Source organism: Carcharhinus amblyrhynchos, unplaced genomic scaffold (assembly GCF_965287045.1).
Source record: "Carcharhinus amblyrhynchos unplaced genomic scaffold, sCarAmb.v2.hapA chromosome_233, whole genome shotgun sequence".
In the NCBI taxonomy this organism is placed as follows: domain Eukaryota; kingdom Metazoa; phylum Chordata; class Chondrichthyes; order Carcharhiniformes; family Carcharhinidae; genus Carcharhinus; species Carcharhinus amblyrhynchos.
The window spans coordinates 1-22,847 of record NW_027649973.1 but is presented as its reverse complement, the minus strand read 5'-3'; the positions used below and the strand labels follow the sequence as shown (position 1 = coordinate 22,847).

At 49.2% G+C, this 22,847-nt stretch overlaps 2 protein-coding genes across 2 annotated transcripts in view; both read right to left on the bottom strand.

The window, feature by feature from the left end:
* LOC145338910 (pancreatic secretory granule membrane major glycoprotein GP2-like) overlaps positions 1-19,849 on the bottom strand; it is a 91,874-nt gene extending 72,025 nt beyond the window's left edge. Inside the window, exon 1 of the mRNA XM_080183304.1 lies at positions 16,017-19,849. The gene's annotated coding sequence lies outside the window, so the exon portion shown is untranslated. The remainder of the gene's footprint in view (positions 1-16,016) is intronic.
* On the bottom strand, positions 17-19,967 carry LOC145338907 (pancreatic secretory granule membrane major glycoprotein GP2-like). The gene is made up of 8 exons (XM_080183302.1): positions 19,845-19,967; positions 10,158-10,209; positions 8,859-9,003; positions 7,705-7,781; positions 7,447-7,611; positions 6,094-6,189; positions 3,286-3,371; positions 17-2,527 (listed from the first exon to the last, which is right to left on the bottom strand). The coding sequence occupies exons 2-8, from the start codon at positions 10,189-10,191 to the stop codon at positions 2,432-2,434; spliced, it is 699 nt and encodes a 232-aa protein (XP_080039428.1). The 5' UTR covers positions 10,192-10,209; positions 19,845-19,967; the 3' UTR covers positions 17-2,431.
* Between the last annotated feature and the right edge of the window lie 2,880 nt (positions 19,968-22,847).

Genomic DNA, 22,847 nt, shown 5'->3' with positions numbered 1-22,847 from the left:
CAACTGACCCACTAGGGAGCTTTGACCAAACAAAGTTTATTTTAGATGACAGTTATCATATAAGAAAAAGAATTAGCCTCACTTTCACCAGTTAAACTACTTAAACATGACAAAGCGCAATTTTTAACAGCAAGCTATCTCTGTTGTTCCAATTTATCAGTATTTCCTCACAGACGTAAACCGCTTCTTCAGAACCAGTAAGCAATAAAGACCAATATGCCCACGCGGATGTTGGATTTCCAGACTTTTAACACCTCCGGTCACAGCTCTAGACAAAGGTTTCCAGAGAAAGATATATTCTCAAAAGGCAGAACTTCAGAGTAATAGATCTAGTCTCTCCCCCCTCACCTTGACCTCTCTGGTCCCCACCCCGTGACATTCCCTTCAACTCAGGGGAACAGCTGCTCCCTATCCACTCTGTCCATGTCCCTCATAATCTTATACACCTCCATCAGGTCTTCTCTGCTCCAGAGATAACAGCCCGAGTTTGTCCAGCTTCTCCTTATCACTCCCACCCTCTAATCCAGACAGTATTCCTGGGAAACCTCTTCTGCACCCTCTCCAAAGCCGGCACATCCTTCCCTGTGATGTGGTGACCAGAATCAAACGCGAGACTCTCAAGTGCAGCCTGAGCAGAGTTTTATAAAGCAGCAACCTGACATCCAGAAGCAGATGAACAGTCATTCTCTAAACCATTTGTCCTCTGCTCAGACATCACTAATATTCAAAACTCATCAGAGGATTTGTTTCATTTGTCCCTCTCCTCTCAATCTCTGTCTCTGCCCCTCTCTCTTTTTCTCTCTCGGTCTCTCCCTCTCTCTCTGCCTCTCTCTTTCTCTCAACTTTCTCTCTCTTTGCCTGTCTCTCACTGCCTCTCTCCATCGCTGACTCTCTTTCTCTCACTGCCCCTCTGTTTCTCTCTGTCACTGACTCTCTTTCTCTCCGACTTTCTCTCTCTCTGCCTCTCTCTCACTGACCCTCTCTGTCTGTCTTTGACTCTCTTTCTCTCTGACTTTCTCGCTCTCTGCCTCTCTTTCACTGACCCTCTCTGTCTGTCTCTGACTCTTTCTCGCTCTCTGCCTCTCTCTCACTGTCCCTCATGTCTCTGACTCTCTTTTTCTCTCTCTACCCCTCTCTCTCTGTGTCTGGAACAAGCTAACAGAGCTAGTAGTAGAGGCGCGTACAATTTTGTCCTTTAAAAAGCATTAAGACAGTTGCATGGGTAAGATGGGTATTCAGAGATATGGGCCAAACACGGGTAACTGGGACGAGCTTAGGGATTTAAAAAAAGGACAGCATGGACAAGTTGGGCTGAAGGGTCTGTTTCCATGCTGTAAACCTCAATGACTCTATCTCTCTTTGTCTGCCAATCTCCTCTCCCTGACTCTCGCTCTCTCTTTCTCGCTCCCCCTCTCTTTCTCTCTCCCCCTCTCTCTGTCTATCTCACCATCTCCCTTACTCTCTTCTCTGTCAATCTCTCTCTCTCTGCCCGTCCATCTCACCATCTCTCACTCTCTTCTTCAGCTCTCCCTCCTTCATTTTCTCTCTCTCTGTCTCTCTCTCTGCCTGTCAATCTCACCATCTCTCTCTCTCTTTCTCTCTTCTCTGTCTATCTCTCTCTCTTTCTCTCATTCATTCTCTCTCTCTGACCCTGTTCAATGCCAGTGTTGAATCATTTCTCCATTCTACACAAACCTCCATTCAAGTGGGGATATCGGAGATGTTTCACCTTCCACAGGGGCTGTCTGGTGTCCTTCAAGCTTAAAGTTTCTTTAATCGTGTCACGGGTAGGCGTACATTAACACCGCAATGAAGTTACTGTGAAAATCCCCTAGTCGCCACACTCCGGTGCCTGTTCGGGTTACACTGAGGGGGAATTTAGCACGAGGAAACTGGGAGGAAACCCACGCAGACAAGGGGGGGAATGTGCAGACTCTGCACAGATGGTGACCCGAGGCTGGGAATCGAACCCAGGTCCCTGGCGCTGTGAGGCTGCAGTGATAACTCACTGCGCCACGGGGCCAGCCCTTGTCCCTGATATCAGTGCTGACAACTCCCTGAATCTCAAAGGGCCGGACGCAATGGGAGATCTTTCATCCAGTTCCCTCAGTCAGGGGAGAACCCGAACACCCTGGAACGGGACACAACTGGAGGGTCAGTCTGGTTCCAACTGAGCAGCAGGCATTCTTTACAAAACAGGGCTTTAATTCCCTACTGAAAGCGATCAGAAACAAATGCTTCAAGCTCCCACACCCTGCAGCCTAACACACAGTAAATATAGCTTTAACTCTCACACACTTCTCATTGGAGATAAACCCTGTACTTGCGGGAAACGAGCTGAGATTAAGGTCGAACGGTCCTGGAGCGAGTCTGGGAATCGCACCCAGACCGGATCACGGGATCCGGTTGCTCGCTCACAGGGTGATCTCCATCAGGGATCCGGCTCGTCCACATCCCAGCACTGGACCTCCACCTGATCCCAATCGATCAGCTGCTTTGGACACTGATCCTGGAACATCTGCTGCACCTGGAAAGGACACAGGAGAAAGGATGAGAGCGGAGAGAGACAGAGAGAGAGAGGGAGACGGAGACAGAGAGAGAGAGAGAGAGAGATAGGGATTGAGAGAGAGTCAGAGATAGAGAGACAGAGATAGAGAGAGAGAGACAGAGATAGAGAGAGACAGAGATAGAGAGAGACAGAGATAGAGAGAGACAGAGATAGAGAGAGACAGAGATAGAGAGAGACAGAGATAGACAGAGATAGAGAGAGAGACAGGGAGAGAGAGACAGGGTGAGAGAGACAGGGTGAGAGAGACAGGGTGAGAGAGACAGGGTGAGAGAGACAGGGTGAGAGAGACAGGGTGAGAGAGACAGGGTGAGAGAGACAGGGTGAGAGAGACAGGGTGAGAGAGACAGACAGACAGAGAGAGAGAGACAGACAGAGAGAGAGAGAGACAGACAGAGAGAGAGAGAGACAGACAGAGAGGAAGAGAAAAACAGATATAGAGAGAAAGAAACAGAGAAAAACAGAGAGAGAGATGGAGAGAAGAACAGAGAGAGAGAGAGCAGTGGGCCATTCAGCCCATCTGGAGACTGTTATTAAAACTGTGAGGCCATTCAGCCCCTCTTGTTATGGCGGGTGGGGGTGAGAATGAGCAGAGGGGATGCATTGGGAAGGGTTAATGATTGTGAGCTGGAATCAGCAGTCAGTGAGTGCTGACAGTGAGGGGGTGGGGGTTCTCTCTCTCCCTCTGGTGTTGAGCTCAGTACAATACAAACTCTCACCTTCCTCACGGCCACCTTCTTTGCTGTGTCATCGTCCAGTTCCATCACTGAAGAGATCTCCACACTAATGGTCTGGGACCCAGAATCTAAACACAACACACACACCGTCAGCAAGTTCCACACAGCCAGGGTTTAGTGTAGGAAGCAGCATCGATCGAGAAATATCCCTTGCAGAGAATTTACCTCCCTGTCCCGTCTGTTTAATATCATCTCCATTCTCCATCACTCTCTGTGTCGCCCACATTAACCCAGAACATCACCATCACTCCCCACAGTACGAGCCCCACTCGGTGCATATTCACTGCTGTCACATCCCGATGCCCTCACTCACTGCGCCCCGCTGCCCTCACTCACTGCGCCCCGCTGCCCTCACTCACTACATCCCACAACGCCTCAGTCACATCACCCCAATCCCCTCACTCACTCCATCCCATTCTCCTCACTCACTCAATCCCTCTCCCCTCACTCACTGCATCCCTCTCCCTCACTCACTCCCTCCGTCTCTATCTGGAATGTGCTCCCATGCTGTCCCAGGAAATGATTTTCCGACTGTCGGTGGGGGGTGGGATGAGGATTCCGGTGGGAACGTTCCCGGAATTCAGTTACCTGAGGTAGATTGGTCCCCGTGTGTGGGAGGTGTGGCTGTCCCTGAATCCACAAAGGGTTAAAGAACCTGGCGTCAGTCAATATTGGGGAATAACAGAACAGAGCCTCACACTGCTCTTACTCTCTGAACAATATCACACTTGTAATCTTTACAAAATGTTCATGTTCCAAACACACCGGATTGTATCAATCATTTCCCTAAAACCAGGCGCAATGGGAACATGAGTCGCCCATTCAGCCCGTCCATCCTGCTACCCCATTTAATAAGGACATGGCTGATCCAACACTATTTTATATTTCATTTATTATTGTCACATGTAATGGGATTCAGTGAAAAGTATTGTTTCTTGTACGCCTACAGACAAACCATAGTGTTCATAGAGAAGGGGGTGCAGAATTTAATACTACAGTCACAGCTAGGGTGCAGAGAAAGATCAATTTAGTATTTGATTTGATTTATTATTGTCACATGTATTGGGATTCAGTGAAAAGTATTGTTTCTAGCGTGCTGTACAGATAAAGCATACCGTTAATAAAGAAGGAAAGGAGAGAGTGTGGAATGCAGTGTTACGGTCACAGAGAAGGGGTAGAGAAAGGTGTATTCAAAAGTCTGACAGCAGCAGGGAAGGTGTTCTTGAGTCGGTTGGTACGTGACCTCAGGCTTTTCCTGAAGGAACAAGGTGGAAAAGAGATTGTCCAGGGTGCGTGGGGTGCTTTGCCCCGAGGCTTCGAATGATATGTTGGCCTTCAGAGCGAGAGGATTTCAGTCGAGGAATAGGGATGTTTTGCTGTAATTGTACAGGGTGTTGGTGAGGCCACACCTGGAGTATTGTGTGCAGTTTAGGTGTCCGTATCTGAGGAAGGATGTTCCTTGTTATAGAGGGAGCGCAGTGAATGTTTACCAGGCTGATTCCTGGGATGGCAGGTCTGTCATATGAGGAGAGACTAAATCGGTTAGGATTATATTCACGGGATTTCAGAAGAGTGAGAGGGCATCTCATAGAAACTTAAAAAATTCTAACAGGGTTAGACAGGGTAGATTCAGAAAGAATGTTCCCGATGGCGGGGGGAGTCCAGAACAAGGGGGTCATAGTTTGAGGATAAGGGGTAAACTTCTCAGGACTGAGGTGAGGAGAAATTTCCTCACCCAGGGGGTGGTGAATGTGTGGAATTCACTCCCACAGAAAGTAGTTGAGGCCAAAATATTTTGAGATTTTGAGAAGAAATTAGATATACCTCTTGGGGCGAAAGGGATCGAGGGATATGGTGGGGCGAAAGTGGGGGGTAATCAGGACATTGAATTTGATGATCAGCCGTGAATTCACAATGAATGGCGGAGCAGGCTAGAAGGTCCGAATGGCCTCCTCCTGCTTCACGTTTCCGTGTCTCACTGTTTCTATGAGCTTCTGACCCTGGCCTTTTTTGGCCTTGGAGGGAGTGCAGAGGAGGTTCACTAGGCTGATACCGGAGTTGAGGGGGTTGAACTATGAAGAGAGGCTGAATAGACTGGGCTTGTACTCATTGGAGTTTAGAAGGATGAGGGGGGATCTCATTGAGACGTATAAGATGATGAAGGGGATGGATAGGGTAGAGGTAGAGAGGTTCTTCGCGATCAGAAAGAACAGCAGGACTAGAGGGCACAGCCTCAAGATAAGGGGGGGGGGGGCAGTTTAGATCGGAGTTGAGGAGGAACTTCTTCACTCAAAGGGTGGTGAATCTCTGGAATTCTCTGCCCGTTGAAGTGGTGGAGGCTGCCTCGCTAAATATATTTAAGACACGGGTTGATGGGTTTTTGGTAGGCAAGGGGATTAAGGGTTATGGGGAGAAAGCGGGAAAGTGGAACTGAGCCACTTCAGATCAGCCATGATCTTATTGAATGGCGGGGCAGGCTCGAGGGGCTAGATGGCCTACTCCTGCTCCTATTTCTATTTCTTATGTGTCCCAACATCTTGGCTCTCAGAGACCATGGCCATCCCTCCCTCCCCAAGACCCCCTTTGTACCGCAGCTTTCTGCAGCCTCTCTCCATTTCAATAATGATTCCCCGTCTCATTCTCCCTTCCAAACGCAACAATCTCACAATTTCCCAGGGGGAAATCAATCTGCCAGCCCATTCGGTCGCTCAACCCGCTCACGCCAGTCGGAAATTCCGGAAAGATACCTGGGGCATGTTGAACCTGGATAAACTAGCGGCAGTTTGATACCTGGGGTTGGAGATTCTGTCGGGATTGGGGAAGCTGGGTCAGTGGATTCCGCCTGGGATTTATCATCGGCTCCCAGAGTTGGTGCTGTCCCTGGATCTGTGACAAGGGAGGAGATATGGGAGATCACAGAGTAGAAATCATCCCAATCTTCATCGTTCATGATGGAAATTCAGGCCAATTTACACTTCCCAATTTATTCCACCCGCAATCAGTCAGTGCCCAGAAACTGTGTCACAACGAGACATTAAATCACACTGCACTCTGCACACAGCACACTAACTCCTGTCACTACACCCCACTCCCCTCGCTCCCCCGATCCCGCTCCCCTCACTCCCCCGATCCCGCTCCCCCGATCCCACTCCCCTCGCTCCCCCGATCCCACTCCCCTCGCTCCCCCGATCCCACTCCCCTCGCTCCCCCGATCCCACTCCCCTCGCTCCCCCGATCCCACTCCCCTCGCTCCCCCGATCCCACTCCCCTCACTTCCTCGATCCCACTCTCCTCAGACCGTCAACCCACTCCCCTCACTCCCTCAACCCACTCCACTCACTCACTCAACCCACTCATCACTCCCTGAACCCACTCCCCTCACTGCTCACTCCTCCTAATTTCTCTCCGCTCACTACCACAATCCCACTCCCCTCGCTCACCAAATACCACTCCCCTCGCTCACTACATCCCAATCCCCTCGCTCACTACATCCCACTCCCCACACTCACTACATCCCACTCCCCACACTCACTACATCCCACTCCCCACACTCACTACATCCCACTCCCCACACTCACTACATCCCACTCCCCACACTCACTACATCCCACTCCCCACACTCACTACATCCCACTCCCCACACTCACTCCATCCCACTCCCCACACTCACTCCATCCCACTCCCCACACTCACTCCATCCCACTCCCCACACTCACTCCATCCCCCTTCCCCTCACTCACTACACCCCACTCCCCTCACTCACTACACCCCACTCATTACACCCAACTCCCTTCACTCACGACACTCCGCTCCATTCCCCACACTCACGACACCCCAGTCCCCTCAATCACTACACCCCACTCACAACGTCCCGCTCCCCTCAGTCACTTCGTCCCTCTCCCCTCAGTCACTCCGTCCTTCTCCCCCTCAGTCACTCTGTCCTTCTCCTCCTCAGTCGTGCCGTCCCTCTTCCCCTGTCCCTCTGTCCCCCTCCCCCTCAGTCCCTCCGTCCCCCTCCCCCTCAGCCACTCCGTCCCCCTCCCCCTCAGTCACTCCGTCCCTCTCCCCCTCAGTCACTGGGTGTGTCAGTGTCCTGGTATGTCCAGTCTCACCGTTTTGGGTCAATTTGAAACAGCAATGTACCTGTGCAATAAACAGCGTTACAATATTTTGTCGGTTTGAGCTCATAGACAAAGTAACTGCCACAGTTTTTAATCTTTATCTCATGCTTCCAGCTGCAGGGATTCCCAATCCCGGTAAAACAGACTGTCCCGCTTCCTTCCCCCTGTTCCAGGGTGGGATGTGATCCTGAAATGAGGTGTATAAATACTGGAGAGTGTAAGCGATGTGAACAGTGCTGGACACTGAAAGTAAATCTGATATTGTAAAGTCTGACTCTACCCTGTAACCAGCCTGGAGATCCTGTGGAGCAGTGTCCCTCTGCGAGCGGAATCTCTGGAATCTTCCATCCTCCAGAACTGGAACAACAATCGCAGAGACAGAGAATTACAGAGTGATACAGCTGGGATTGAGAGCCATTCGGTCCTCTGAGTCCCTGCTAGCCCCTGTGAATGATCTATCCAATGTTGTCTCCCACTCCTCCCATTCCTCTCCCCACTGGATTTTACGCCTCTCCTTCCAGCATTTACCCAATGTCCTTTCCAAATGTTTCCATTTCATCTACTTTGCTGGCCCTTCGGCCCGCCATCTCTAGGGAGTGAATGTTTGTAGTTAGCGCGTCGATCGAGCTGTCCTGTCCTGTCCCGAATGGTGTTGAGCTTTCTCGAGTGTTGTCGGGAGCCCCACTCATCCAGGTAAATGGAGAGTACCCCAACAGACTCATGACTTTTGTGCTTGTACGTGGTGGACTGGCTTTGGCGGGGAGTCAGGAGGTGGGTTCCTTTCTGCAGATTACCAGCCTCTGACCTGCTCTGGTAGCCACAGTATATCAATGACTGTTCAGTTTCTGGTCAATGGGAACCCCCAGGATGGTGTTTGACGGGGAGGGATTCAGTGACGGCAATGCCATTGAATGTCACGCGGGGAGATGATTAAGTTCTCTCTAACTGACTGGGCCCTGGGTCAGTTTCTGGTCAATGATAATGCCCAGGATGGTGATAATGAGGGTGATGGTGTGGGGGAGGTGGGGAAGAGGGGCTATGCAACAATGGTTGAATGTGGAGGAGGGAGATGGTCAGATCCTCCCTTGTTGGAGATGGTCATTGCCTGGCACTTGTGTGGGGTGAATGTTGCTCACCACTGATGGGGAGGGAAATCTGCCATCCTTACTCGGTCTGGCCTGCGTGAGGCTCCACACACACAGCAACCTGGCTGAGTGTGAAATCTCCCCGCAGGCCACTCATTTCTCACCAACAACCATTCACATCATCAGTTACCGACTGCTGTTTCCCCCCACTGGCTCACCACCCACCCCCCCATGTCCCCCACCCCGCACTGGTATCTCTGACCATCACAGTCTCTCTGCAGTGACTGTATCCACACTGACCCTTTCCTCCCGCTGTGCCCAGTTTATCAGGAAATGTCGCTGCCTCTACCTTTTAAACCGGTACCAGCCTGTATGAAGACCGTCATCACATTTCACACTGCTGACACATTCTCTCCATTTGCAATTTGGGCTCCTCCAGGTATCGTTCAGCACAGTGTGATCCTCACAAGGGTCAGTGTGTGCGGAGTCCAGAACTGAGACACAGAGACAGGTTTAATGTTAATACAATCTGCAGTTCATTTTCCCAAGAGAATTCTGATTATCGAAGAACCGAAAACCTCGCCTTAGACACCTGCTCTGCTCCTGACACCACCCGATTGAAAATATTACACACTCAATCTCAAATCTTGACCCCCCTTGTTCGAACCAGGTTTCTATCTGTCTCCCAGTGAAATCCTGACCCTCTACCTCACACCTCAGACACGGCACCCTCTGTTCCAGATGAACAATTGGAGCCGAGGCTATGGGAACACGGCAATAAACCCAACAGAGACACCACAAATGGTCAGGCTGGGCAGAGAGGCAAAACCGCGGCAAATGGAATTTTACCAGAACCAGAGGGGGACAGACAGATTGATGGGGATCGGTCAGAGAATCGATGGGAACACGAGGAGAACTGATTTCACACGGCGAGTGGTTGGCGTGTGCAGTGAGCTGTCTGACAGTGTGGGGGAGGCAGGTTCAATCGAGGGATTCGCAAGGGAATTCGACTGGAATCTGAAAAGGCCGAGTGTGCCCAGGTTACACTGCGCTCCCCTCGCTCGCCGCGCCCCGCTCCCCTCGCCTCGCTCGCCCCGCCCCGCTGCCCTCGCCCCGCTCCCCTCGCTCGCCCCACCGCCCTCGCTCGCCGCGTCCCGCTCCCCTCGCTCGCTACGTCCCGCTCCCCTCACTCACTACGTCCCGCTCCCCTCGCTCACTACGTCCCGCTCCCCTCGCTCACTACGTCCCGCTCCCCTCGCTCACTACGTCCCGCTCCCCTCGCTCACTACACCCCACTGCCCTCACTCACTACATCCCAGCTGCCTCAGCCAAAGTTGTGCAGGTTGGGTGGATTGGCCATGATAAATGCGCGGGATTATAGGGATAGGATTCGGCGTGGTCTGAGGGTGCTATTTTGGAGTGTGGGTGCATAATCAATGGACTGAATGGCCTCGTTGTGCACTGTTGGCATTCTGTGCTTCCATAAAAGAGATGCTCTCTGCACAGTGTACGACTGTGGGTAAAGCTACAGCCTGAGCAACACCCGAACGACGTCACCATCAAATCATGTGATCCTAAAGCAATCATGCAAACACTTAAATATATAACAGGGCTCATTAACACAGCGCAGTTTGACAACAGGACTCACTCAGGAAGCCCAGAATCAGCAGCAGGGTCCTCATCTCGCTGGCTGAGATTCTGCAGAGGGAAAGACAGAATTCGTATTAGAGAGAGTTAAGAGGATATGGCGAACGGTGCGGGAAAACGGAGCCAGTATTAAACAGTGAGTGCCTGCAAGAGATCAGTCTGTTTCTCCAGTTAGAGTAGGTGAGCTCTGACTGGGTCCCCTATAGACCGTGGTGAGCCCCACCTCCTGTCCCACAGCCTCCCTGACTCAATCCTTCCCTGGTTCTGCATTCAATTCCCCCCAAAGCCCCCGTGAGTAACCCATGAGGGGTCTGTCAGGTACCACTTTCCCACCACAAAAAGGCCAGGTGATCACCATCACCAGTAAGAGACACACTCACCCCCCCACCACCCCTTAACATTCAATGGTGTTACCATCACTGAATCCCCCAGCCTCAACATCCTTGGGGATAACATTGGCCTGATGCTGACAAAGGTCAGGAATGTGATGAAATATTCTCCCCACTTGCCCGGATGGGTGAGACCCCAACAGCAATCGGGAAAACTCGACACCATCCAGGGCAATGCAGACCTGCCTTTACGATCATGTCAGATACCTACCAGTGAGGACCTGACGTGATGGTGTCGTCTGGGTGATCAGACCCCTGCCTGGCACCATGACACTGCCAAGACAGTGAGGCCTGAGGGGCAGTGCCTCAGGAGTGGGGCCTGAGTTAGTGGGGACTGAGGGAGTTGGGGCCTTGGGGCTGGGGGAGCGGGGCCTTGGGGCTGGGGGAGGGGGTGCTGGGGGAGTGCAGCCTTGGGGCTGGGGGAGGGGGTGCTGGGGGAGTGCAGACTTTGGGCTGGGGGCAGGGGTGCTGGGGGAGTGCAGACTTGGGGAGTAGGGCTGGGGGGGTGGATGTGGGGAGTGGACCAAGGGACTGGGGGGAGCGGGGAGGTGGGAGCGGACCAAGAGAATGGGCGAGCGGGAGGAGCGGACCAAGGGAATGGGCGAGCGGGAGGAGCGGACCAAGGGAATGGGCGAGCCGGGGGCCGGGGGAGGGGGGAGCGGACCAAGGGAATGGGCGAGCGGCGGACCGGGGGGGAGCGGGGGACCAGGAAGAGCAGGGGGCTGGCGGGGGGTGACATGTGTGGAGGGTGGTGGAGACCAAAGGTATGGGGACTGAGCGACCAAGGGAGTGGGGACTGAGGGAGTGAGGACTCGAGGAATGAGGAGTGAGGAGAGAGGGTGTGAGGGACTGAGGGATAGGGACATTCAGGTCAGAGCCTGAGAAGAGGTGTGTTCCATGTCGGGGGGTGGGGAGGCAGGGGGACGCTCTGCAGGGTGGAGGGAAGGATACCTCTCAAACCCTTTCAGGCAGCGAGTTCCAGATACCCACCAGCCTCCCAATCTCCTGTCCCTTAAACCTCTGTCCCCCTCTGGGTTACTGACGCTTCTATTCAGGGGGGGAGCAGTTTCATCCTCTCTACCCAATCTATGTCCTTCATGGTTTTGTACACCTCGATCAGGTTCCCTCCCCCTCAGCCTTCTCTGCCCTGAGGAAAACAACCTCAGCCTAAGCAGCCTTTCTCCATAGCTCAGACACTCCAGCCCAGGAAACAGCCTGGTCACTCTCCTCTGCACCCTCTCTCTGTCTCTGTCTCTGTCTCGAGTGCCATCACATCCTTCCTATCGCGTGGCGACCAGAATTGCACACAATACTCTAACTGTGGCCTCGCCAGCCTTTTATACAGCTCCCAACGTAATCTCCCTGCTCTTGTGTTCTCTGCCTCAGCGAATAAAGACAAGTGTCCCCATATTCCTTCCTCACCACCTTCTCTCCCTGTCCTGCTGCCTTCAGGGACCAATGGACATGCACCCCAAGGTTGTTAATGTCGCCCAGTCCCATCACACAAACCAGCCTCCCATCCACTGACTCCGTCCACACTTCCTGCTGCCTTGGGGAAAAGCAGCCAGCATAATCAAGGACATCACACGCAACCCGAACATTCTCTCTTCCACCTTCTTCCGTCAGGAAAAAGAAACACAAGTCTGAGGACATTTACCGACCGACTCAAGAACAGCTTCTTCCCTGCTGCTGTCAGACTTTTGAATGGACCTACCTTATATTAAGTTGATCTTTCTCTCCACTCAAGCTGTGACTGTAACACTACATTCTGCACCCTCTCCTTTCCTTCTCTATGAATGGGATGCTTTGTCTGTACAGTGCATAAGAAACAATACTTTTCACTGTATCCCAATACATGTGACAATAATAAATCAAATCAGAATCATGCTTACTGATCGTAACGCCCCCTGCCCCCCCCACAGTCACATCTCGATCATTAATCACCACAAACAGCAAACTCTCTACACTCTCAGTACACAGTCACTTTCCTGATATCCTAACACAGCTCCATTACTGTTCCCTCTAGACACAGCTCACCACAACTCACACATCCCTGAACTCACTGGAAAACTCCATTCATACCCAATGGCTTACCACCAAAGGAGGTGTCGCTGGGCCAGAGGCAGTGGGGGGTTCAGTTTATCTGCTTCCTCCTCCGTCTCCGGCGCGATATGTTTGGGAAAGATTTTGCAGAGTTAAAACACCTCCACACACCCCACCCACCCCCAACACCGGCCTGGCGACTGATGTTAACTCCAGTTAGATGGAATAATATCATTAATCAATGGTATTTAATATCCATGCAAATTGTTCCAGTGAAAGGTGATGTGTTCTCCTGTATCCTTAATAAACAAAGGGAGAGGCTTTGCTTTTGTTACATAACTTGTCCAGGATGAAGAGTGGACTGGGGAAGGGTCAGTGCATTTTAAGTTTGTTTATTGGCGTCACAAATGGGCTTACATTAACACTGCAATGAAGTTACTGTGAAAAATCCCCTAGTCACCACACTCCGGCACCTGTTCGGGTTACACTGAAGGAGAATTTAGCACGGCCAATGCACCCTAACCAGCACGTCTTTCAGACTGTGGGAGGAAACCCATGCAGAAATGGGGAGAATGTGCAGACGCTGCACAGACAGTGATCCAAGGCCGGGAATTGAACCCACATCCCTGGCACCGTGAAGCAGCAGCGTTAACCCACTCTGCCACCGTGCTGTCCTTCAGGGTCTGTATTGGGGCATCAGTCTTTATATATTGTAACTGTAACCTACCCAGTGTTAGATAGAGACTGCTGACAGGATATATCACTCCCATTAGAACCATCGGAAAGTTACAGCACAGAACGAGGCCATTCAGGCCCATCTTGTCCATGTCAGCCCGTGGACATCCAGGTGCCCTTTCTAATCCCACCTTCCTGCACCCGGCCCACAGCCCTGGAGCTCACAACACTTAAGGTGCAGATCCAGGGACTTATTAAAAGAGTTCAGGGTCTCTGCATCCACCACCAACCCAGGCACTGAATTCCACAGCTCTCTGCATAAAACAAGTTCTTCCTCATGTCCCCTCTACACCGTCTCTCACTTATCCTGAATCTATGTCCCCTGGTTCTAGAATTCTCCACGTAAGAAGTCTCACAACACCAGGTTAAAGTCCAACAGGTTTATTTGGTAGTAAACACCACGAGCTTTCAGAGCTGCACTTACCTGAAGAAGGAGCAGCCCTCCGAAAGCTCGTGGCGTTTACTACCAAATAAACCTGTTGGACTTTAACCTGATGTTGTGAGACTTCTTACCGTGTTTACCCCAGTCCAACGCCGGCATCTCCACATCGAGAATTCTCCGCCAAAGGAATCAATTTTATCCTGTCCATTCCACCTCTTCCTGTCATAATTCTGTAAACCTCTATCAAGTCACCCCCTCAACCTTCTTTGTTCCAAGGAAAATAACCACAATCTATCCAATCTCTCCTTGTAGCTACACTTTTCCATCCCTGGCAACATTCTTGTGAACCTCCTCTGCACCCTCTCTCTCTCTCCAGAGCAGTTACATCCTGCCTGTAATGTGGCGACCAGAACTGCGCACAATGTTCCAGCTGCGGCTGACACTCCAACATTATCTGCTTCCTTTTACATCCTATACCTCTGTCAATGAAGGGGGTATTCCATAAGTATTCTTTACAACTGTGTCTGCTCGATCTGCTGCTTTTAGGGACCTGTGTACTTATACACCAAGATTAGAATTAGCGTGATGACGATAGGGCACGTGATGGGAGGGAGAGGGGAGAGAGTGGGAGTGTGGCGTGGAGAGGGAGGGACAGCCATGATCAGCTCCAAGTCCTACTCCTGCTCCTAGTCTCTGTGCTTCTATCCGGGGAGAGATGGCAATTTCAGCAAGTTTATAAATAAGAGGAAGTTATGTTGGACAAGATATGACAGAGGGAGGAACAATAAGCTGTTCATAGCAGGGCCCAGCTCAGAACATCCAAAGGACCGCACCCAGCGAGAGATGCAAACTAGAGAGAGGAGAGAGACAGAGCTGGGGCTCTGTGTGTGTGTGCGCGCACGTGTTCCTGGGTTCAGAAGATAGAACCTGAGCAGACACCAACATCCCAAACACTGCCTGCTGTTCACTCATTAACAATACGGTCGGGAACGGCAAGGCTCAATTCCAGATTCTCCCCCCAACAAACAAACAAATGGGGAGAATAGTGGTGTTTCCCATGTATCTGCTGCCCTTGTCCTTCTGGATGGAAGTGGTCATGGGTTTGGAAGGTGTTTTCTAAGGATCTTTGGTGAGTTGTTGCAGTGCATCTTGTAGATGGTACATACTGCTGGTACTGAGCGTCGGTGATGGAGGGAGTGGATTACAGAATCATAGAATCCCTGCACTACAGAAGGACCACAGAGACTTCACTAACCACAATGCCCCACGTGTCCTATCCCTGTAACCCCATGTATTTACACTAGCTACCTCCCCTGACACTATGTGGCAATTTATCAAGGCCAATCCATCTCACCCGCACATCTTTAAACTTTGGAAGGAAACCTGAGCACCCAGAGCAAACCCACGCAGACATGGGGAGAATGTACAGACTCCACACACACACAGTGACCAGAGGCTGGAATTGAACCCGGGTCCCTGGCGCTGTGAGACAGCGGTGTTAACCACAATCAACAATGGTTTCATCAGTACATTCTTACTCCAGATATTTTTTATTGAATTCGTATTCCACCACCTGCTGTGATGGGATTCGAACCCGGGACCCCCAGAACTTGAGCTGAGTTTCCAGATGAAGAGTCTAGCGATAATACCAGGAGACCATCACCTCCCCCAATATCATCTCTGAATATTTCCAGTCCCATCAAGGGCACTGGCTAACTGGGGAACAGATATGGGAAACTGGGCTGAGACAGGACTGAGATGAGTTAATATTGGCATCAGCGACTGTTTAACAAATTATTAGACCGATTAATAATATTCCTCAGAATGTCTGTAAAACTGAAGAGAGACATGTCAGCCATTTTTGACATGTTCAGAGCGGCCATTTTGGACAGCTTCACGGTGGCCATTTTGGACAGCTTCACGGTGGCCATTTTGGACAGCTTCACGGTGGCCATTTTGGACAGCTTCACGGTGGCCATTTTGGACAGCTTCACGGTGGCCATTTTGGACAGCTTCACGGTGGCCATTTTGGACAGCTTCACGGTGGCCATTTTGGACAGCTTCACGGTGGCCATTTTGGACAGCTTCACGGTGGCCATTTTGGACAGCTTCACGGCGGCCATTTTGTCAGCAAACACCTGACCATTATAGCAGCATTTCTTTATTCTTCGGGCAGAGTTTCATGTTCCCCCCATTGGCCAGGTTTAGGCTGTGACAACTCATTGGTCTTGCTCACCCCAAATCCCCCCTCGCAGATTTCAGCCAACCCCGGCTGGCCAACACTGAAGCAAAGATAAACATCAACACTCACTTGTGCTCATGCGGGAGACCATGCCGACCGTCTCAATTTCATGTACCCCATTCAGAGCCTTCACTGGAACCGATCCAAACCATTTTCCAGGCATCACAGCCAGTGAGGAGCTTCTGGAAACACACAGGGTAAAGCAGTGAGTGAGTCAGGCAGCACACTGTCCCCCATCAAACACTCCCAGGACAGGTACAGCACGGGGTTAGATACAGAGTAAATCTCCCTCTACACTGTCCCCCATCAAACACTCCCAGGACAGGTACAGCACAGGGTTAGATACAGAGTAAAGCTCCCTCTACACTGTCCCATATCAAACACTCCCAGGACAGGTACAGCACGGGGTTAAATACAGAGTAAAGAATTTTAGTTGCTGGAACTGCTTGTATTAAAATTAATCATTCACTCCAATAATTTTATCTGCAATTAATGAATTATTTGTTAATATTGAAAGTTCTTCATTGATGCTTACTAAATGAGTTTCTTCACACACTGGAACAACATATTTGACGTAGGTTTTCACTCATTAGGGTCTCTTTGTTTAGGTTAATCATAGATTATTAATTACCAATTCAGGCCCTTCACAAAATGCTTGGATTATTTCCTTCAGACTATCCTGTGACTGGAACTAATAATCAATAGTTAGAATCGTGATATTATCTGATTTACTCGGGGGGTTTTTCACACCCTGCCCACCACGGGAATTGTGGTGGCCACAGGGGCTGGGGGTGGGGGTGGGAGCCAAGCATTGACTCCACTGCATCAATTCTTTTAAAAGTGTAAACTGATTAACTATTCATTGTCAAATTCATCTCAAACAATGACGAGGCGGAGTACAGGAAAGAAATCGAGAATCTGGTGAACTGGTGCGGTGACAATAATCTCTCCCTCAATGTCAACAAAACGAAGGAGATGGTCATCGACTTCAGGAAGCGGAGTGGAGAATATGCCCCTGTCTACATCAACGGGGATGAAGTAGAAATTGTCAAGAGTCAAGGTTTTAGGTGTCCAGATCACCAACAACCTGTCCTGGTCCACCCCCATGCCGACACTATAGTTAAGAAAGCCCCACCAATGCCTCTACTTTCTCAGGAGGCTGAGGGAATTGGCATGTCCGCTATGACTCTCACCAACTTCTCCAGATGCAGCATACAAAGCATTCTTTCTGGTTGTATCACAGCTTGGTACGGGCTCCTGCTCTGTCCAAGGCTGCAAAAAACTACAAAGGGTTGTGAATGTAGCCCAATCCATCACACAAACCAATCTCTCATCCATCGACTCTGTCTACACTTCCCACTGCCTCGGGGAAAAGCAGCCAGTATAATCAAGGACCCCACGCACCCCGCACATACTCTCTTCCACAAAACTACCCCGAATCCTCAGACTGTGACCCCCTGGTTCTGGACTCCCCCCACCATCGGGAACATCCTCCCTGCATCTACCCTGTCTAGTCCTGGTAGAATTTTATAAGTCTCTGTGAGATTCCCCCCCTCTTCAGTCGTCTGAACAGATAACGTGAATATTAATGCAAAACATGTTAAGTGAGGGAACAAGCACAAATTTAGATAAATTAAATATTAACATCAAATGGATTAATGGCCAGGACAAACACACAATTAGATCTGATTATTAAATGTGTTCATGGACAGGAGAAGCACAACTTCAGATAAATCTGAAATTCGTGCGGGAATATACTCTGATATATTACACACAAGTTTAGATAACTTGACTATTAATAATAAATCTGTAAAACAACAGAACAACTGCCGTTTGGATAAAGTCAATCTGATGATTAAATGTATGAACGAACAGGAGAGAGAGACAAGTTTAGGAAAATCCGTCAATCGATAAATACAAATTCAGCTGGAGTGAAAATTGAACTTCAATCCCGGACTAGACCGAAATCTGAGCAAACCTTGAGCAAAATCTGCCGAATGTTGGATCGAAATTTGACATACATTTGACAGACGTTTGACCAAAATTTGCCCGATATTTAACTGAAGTTTGAGTTAAATCTGAGGGAAATTCTGAGGTAAATTTTGGGGTAAATTTGAGGGTAATCCTTGAGCTCATTTTGAGGTAAATTTTGAGCTATACTTTGGGTAACATTTGAGGTAAACTTGAGGCAAGTTTTGAGGTAAATTGTGAGATAAACATTGATGTAAATTTTGAGAAAAATGTTGAGGGATATTTTGAAGGAAGTTTGAGATAAATTTGAGGGTTTATTTTGGGCTAAATTTGACCTGACTTTGGGATAACCTTTGGGCTAAATTTGGGGGTAAATTTTGAGGCACATTTTGAGGTAAATTGTGAAGTAAGTTTGGGATAAATTTGGGGGTATATTTTTGAGCTTTGAGGTAAATTTGGGGTAACCTTTGAGAAAAATCTTAAGCCAGACTTTGAGGTAAATTTGACGCAGATTTTGAGGTAAATGTTGAGCTAAATTTGAGTGAAGCTTTGAGGTGAATTTGGGATAAATTTGTGGTGAAATAGGATATTGAGGCTAATGTTAAATTTGAGGCAGATTTGGGGTAAATTTGAGGGTACAGTTTGAACTACATTTGACCTACATTCTGAGGTAAATTTGTGGTGAAACTTACGGTAAATTGGAGGATATTGAGGCTAATGATAATAGAGGTAAATTTGAGATAAATTTTGGGGTAACTTTTGGGGTGAGTTTGGGTAAAGTTTGGAGTAAAATTGGGGTAAGTTTGGGGTAAATTTTGTGGTAAAACTTCATGAGAGTTTGGGGTAAAATTTGGGGTAGGTTTGGGATAACTTTTGGGGTAAAATTTGGGGTGAGTTTAGGGTAAAAACAAAATCGGAGGGAAACTTGAACAAAATTTGCCGATTATTAGCCCAAAATTTGACATATACTTGACGGTCTTTGACGAAAATTTGCCCGATCTTTCACTGAAGTTTCAGGTAAATTTTAGGGTAAATTTGAGGTAAATTTTGAACAACGTTTGAGCAAAATTTGGAGGTAAATCTGGGGTAACATTTGAGGTAAAATTGGGGGAAATTTGAGCTATATTTTGAGCTAATTTTTGAGGTATAGTTGAGGGAATTGCAGCTAAACTTTGGGCCAAGTTTCGGGTAATTTTGAGTAAATCTTGAGGTAAATTATTGGGTAAACGTGTGGAAAATTCTGAGCTCAATTTGAGGCAAATTTTGAGGTAAATGCTGAGGTAAATTTTGAGAAAAATGGTGAGGTAAATTTTGAAGCAAGTTGGAGCAAATTTGAGAGTATAATTTGACCTGAGTTTTCAGGAATATTTGGGGTAACCTTGGAGCTAAATTTTGAGGTACACTTGAGATAAATTCTGAGAAAATTGTTGAGGGAAATGCTGAAGTATGTCTGGGGTAAATTTTGAGACAAATTTTGAGGTAAAATTGAGGAAAATTTTGAAGAAAATTTGGGTAAATTTGATGGTATATTTTGATTAAGTTTGACCCAAGATTTAAGGTAAAATTGGTGTCACCTTTGATCTCAATTTAGGAGAAACGTTTTGACATAAATTTTGAAATAAATTGTTGAGACAAATTTTGAAGTAGGTTTGGGATAAATTTTAGGTTATCTTCTGAGCTCATTTCGACCAACATTTTGATTGAGCGTAAATTTGTGGTGAAACTCACGGAAAATTGGAGAATGCTAATATTGAGGTAAAATTTGGGGTAAATTTTGAGGTAAAATTTGGGGTAAATTTTGAGGTAAAATTTGGGGTGAGTTTGTGGTAAAATCTGTGGTAATTTTTGGGGTAATTGTTAATTTTGAGGGATTTTCACTCGGATTCATTCATGTCTTTTCTAATCTCTCTCTTCAATACTCTCCCTTCTCCAAGGACAAGGGCTGCTCTCCTTCCCCAGGCAGGAGCAGGCCGCACACCAAGCCTCGGCCTCTCCCCGCGGTGTCTGTCCGCCCAGGGCCGCGCCCCGCTCCGGCCGCCCGCCTCCCGGCAGTCCTGTGGCTGCCGCAGCCGCCGCCGTGGCCGAGGGTCGGCAAGGAGGGGGCGGGACTTGGAGAGGAGGGGCGGGGCCTAGTGAATGAGGGGCGGGGCCTGGGGATGACGGGGAGAAAGCTGAGGAGAGGCGGGGACTGGACCGAAGGGCGGGGCTTGGGGAGATATGGGGCCGAGGGAGGGGGGCCGGGGCCTAGGGAGGAGAGGGGCGGGGACAGCGGAGAAGGGGGAGAAAGCTGGGGAGGAGAAGCGGGGTCTGGGGCGAAGGGCGGGACCTGGGGAAGAAGGGGCGGGGCCTGTGGAGGAGGGGGCGGGGGCTGGGGAAGACGGGGCGGGGACTGGGGAGGAGGGGCGGGGACTGGAGAGGAGGGGGCGGGGCAGCTGGAATTCCTCAAACCAGTCATTCAGCAATGAAACAGATGGACAGTAAGGGTCAATTCAGCATGGCCAATCCGCACAACCTGCAAACCTTCAAACACTAAGGGCTAATTTAGAATGGCCGATGTACCCAAAATGCATATCGTTGGACAGTGAGGGGCAATTTAGCATGGCCAATCCACTTATCATGCACATCTTTGGACACTAAGGAGCAAAATAGCCTGGCCAATCCACCCAACCTGCACATCTTTGCTCACTAAGGGGCAAATTAGAATGGCCAATCCACCCAACCGCCACAACTTTTGACGCTAAAGGGCAACTTAGCATAGCCAATCCACCAAACCTGCACATCGTTGGACACTGCAGGGGAACTAACATGGCAAAACCACCAAACTTGCACATCTTTGGACACTAAGGGACAATTTAGCATAGCCAATCCAACCAATCTGCACACCTTTGACCCTAAGATGCAATTTAGCATGGCCAATCTATCCAACCAGCACATCTTTGGACACTGAAGGTAATTTAGCATGGCCAATCCAACCAACCTGCACATCTTTGGACACTAAGGGACAATTTAGCATGGCCAATCCAACCAATCTGCACATCTTTGACACTAAGATGCAATTTAGCAAGGCCAATCTACCCAACCAGCATATTTTTGGACACTGAGGGCAATTTAGCATGGCTAATCCACTAAACCTGCACATCTTTGGACAATGAGGGATAATTTAGCATGGCCAATGGATCCAACCTGCTCAACTTTTGACATGTATGGGCAATTTAGTATGGAGAATCCATTCAACCTACCCAAAATGCATATCTTTGGACACGAAGGGACAGTTTAGCATGGCCAATCCACCCAACCTGCATATCTTTACACCGTGCGAGGGAACCGGAGCACCCATTTAGATACCTCATCCTGGATCCCGTGAGATTTAACCTTATGCAACAACTTACCATGCGGTACCTTGTCAAAGGCCTTGCTAAAGTCCATTTAGACAACGTCAACTGCACTGCCCTCACCTACCTTCTTGGTTACCGCTTCAGAAAACTCAACCAAATTTGTGAGACATGATTATCCACTCACAAAGCCATGCTGACTGTCCCTAATCAGTCTTTGCATCTCTAAATGCCTGTAGTTCCTGTCTTTCAAAATACCTTCCAACAATTTACCCACAACAGATGTGAGGCTCACTGGCCTGTAGTTCCCAGGCTTTTCCCTGCATCCCTTTTTGAACAAAGGCACAACATTTGCCACTCTTCAATAAGAACACAAGAACATAAGAAATAGGAGCAGGAGTAGGCCATCTAGCCCCTCGAGCCTGCCCCGCCATTCAATAAGATCATGGCTGATCTGTCGTGGCTCAGTTCCACATTCCTGCCCTCTCCCCATAACCCTTAATCCCCTCTCTTATCAAAAACCTATCAACCCGCGTCTTAAAAATATTTAGCAAGGCAGCCTTCACCACGCCTCACCCGTGACTATCGATGATTCAAATATCTCAACTAGGGGACCCACAATTTCCTCCCTTGCCTCAACAATGTCCTGGGATACAGTTCATCAGGTCCTGGAGATTTATCTACCTTGATGCACTTTAAGACTTCCAGCACCTCCTTCTCTGTAATATGTACATTCCTGAAGACATCACTATTTATTTCCCCAAGTTCCCGAACATCCATGCTCTTCTCATCAGTAAACACTGATGAGAAATATTGATTTAAGATCTCACCCTTCTCTTGTGGATCCGCACATAGATGACCTTGTTGATCCTTAAGAGGCCCTACTCTCTCCCTTGTTACTCTTTTGCACTTTATGCATTTGTAGAAGTTCTTTGGATTCTCCTTTGCCTTATCTGCCAAAACAACCTCGTGTCGCCTTTTTGCCCTCCTGATTTCTCTCTTCACTCTACTCCTCCACCCCCTTATACTCTTCAAGGGATTCACTTGATCCCAGCTGCCTATGCACGTCATGTGCCTCTTTCTTCCGTTTTGCTATAGTTATACAGGACCTTGGGGAGACCACACCTTGAGTATTGCGTGCAGTTTTGGGTCTCCTAGTCAGAGGAAGGAGATTCTTGCTGTCTAGGAGTCCAGAAAAAGGTTCACCAGACTGATTCCTGGAATGACAGGACTGACATATGAAGAGGAACTGGAAGGATCGGACTTGTACTCACTGGAATCCAGAAGAATGAGAGGGAATCTTGTGGAAACATATAAAACTCTGATGGGACTGGACAGGCTAGGATGCGGGAAGAATGTTCCCAATATTGGGGAAGTCTCTCCTCTCTCTCTCTGCCCTATCTCTCTCACACTCTCTCGCATGCACTCTCAATCTCTCTCGCACACATACTCTCAGTCTCTCTCTTGCGCACACTCTCACTCTCTCTCGCACATTCACTCTCTCATGCACATTCTCTCTCTCGTGCTCATTCACTCTCTCTCGCGCACACTCTCTCGTGCTCATTCACTCTCTCTCGCGCTCATTCACTCTCTCTCG

Excerpts from the sequence above, each read along its gene's own strand:
- LOC145338907 (XM_080183302.1), bottom strand. The coding sequence starts at position 10,191 with ATGAGGACCCTGCTGCTGATTCTGGGCTTCCTGA. Across the intron at positions 6,190-7,446 it reads TAACGCTGTTTATTGCACAG|ATCCAGGGACAGCACCAACT; the intron begins GTACATTGCTGT and ends CCCTTGTCACAG. Across the intron at positions 3,372-6,093 it reads GACAGAATCTCCAACCCCAG|ATTCTGGGTCCCAGACCATT; the intron begins GTATCAAACTGC and ends TGTTGTGTTTAG.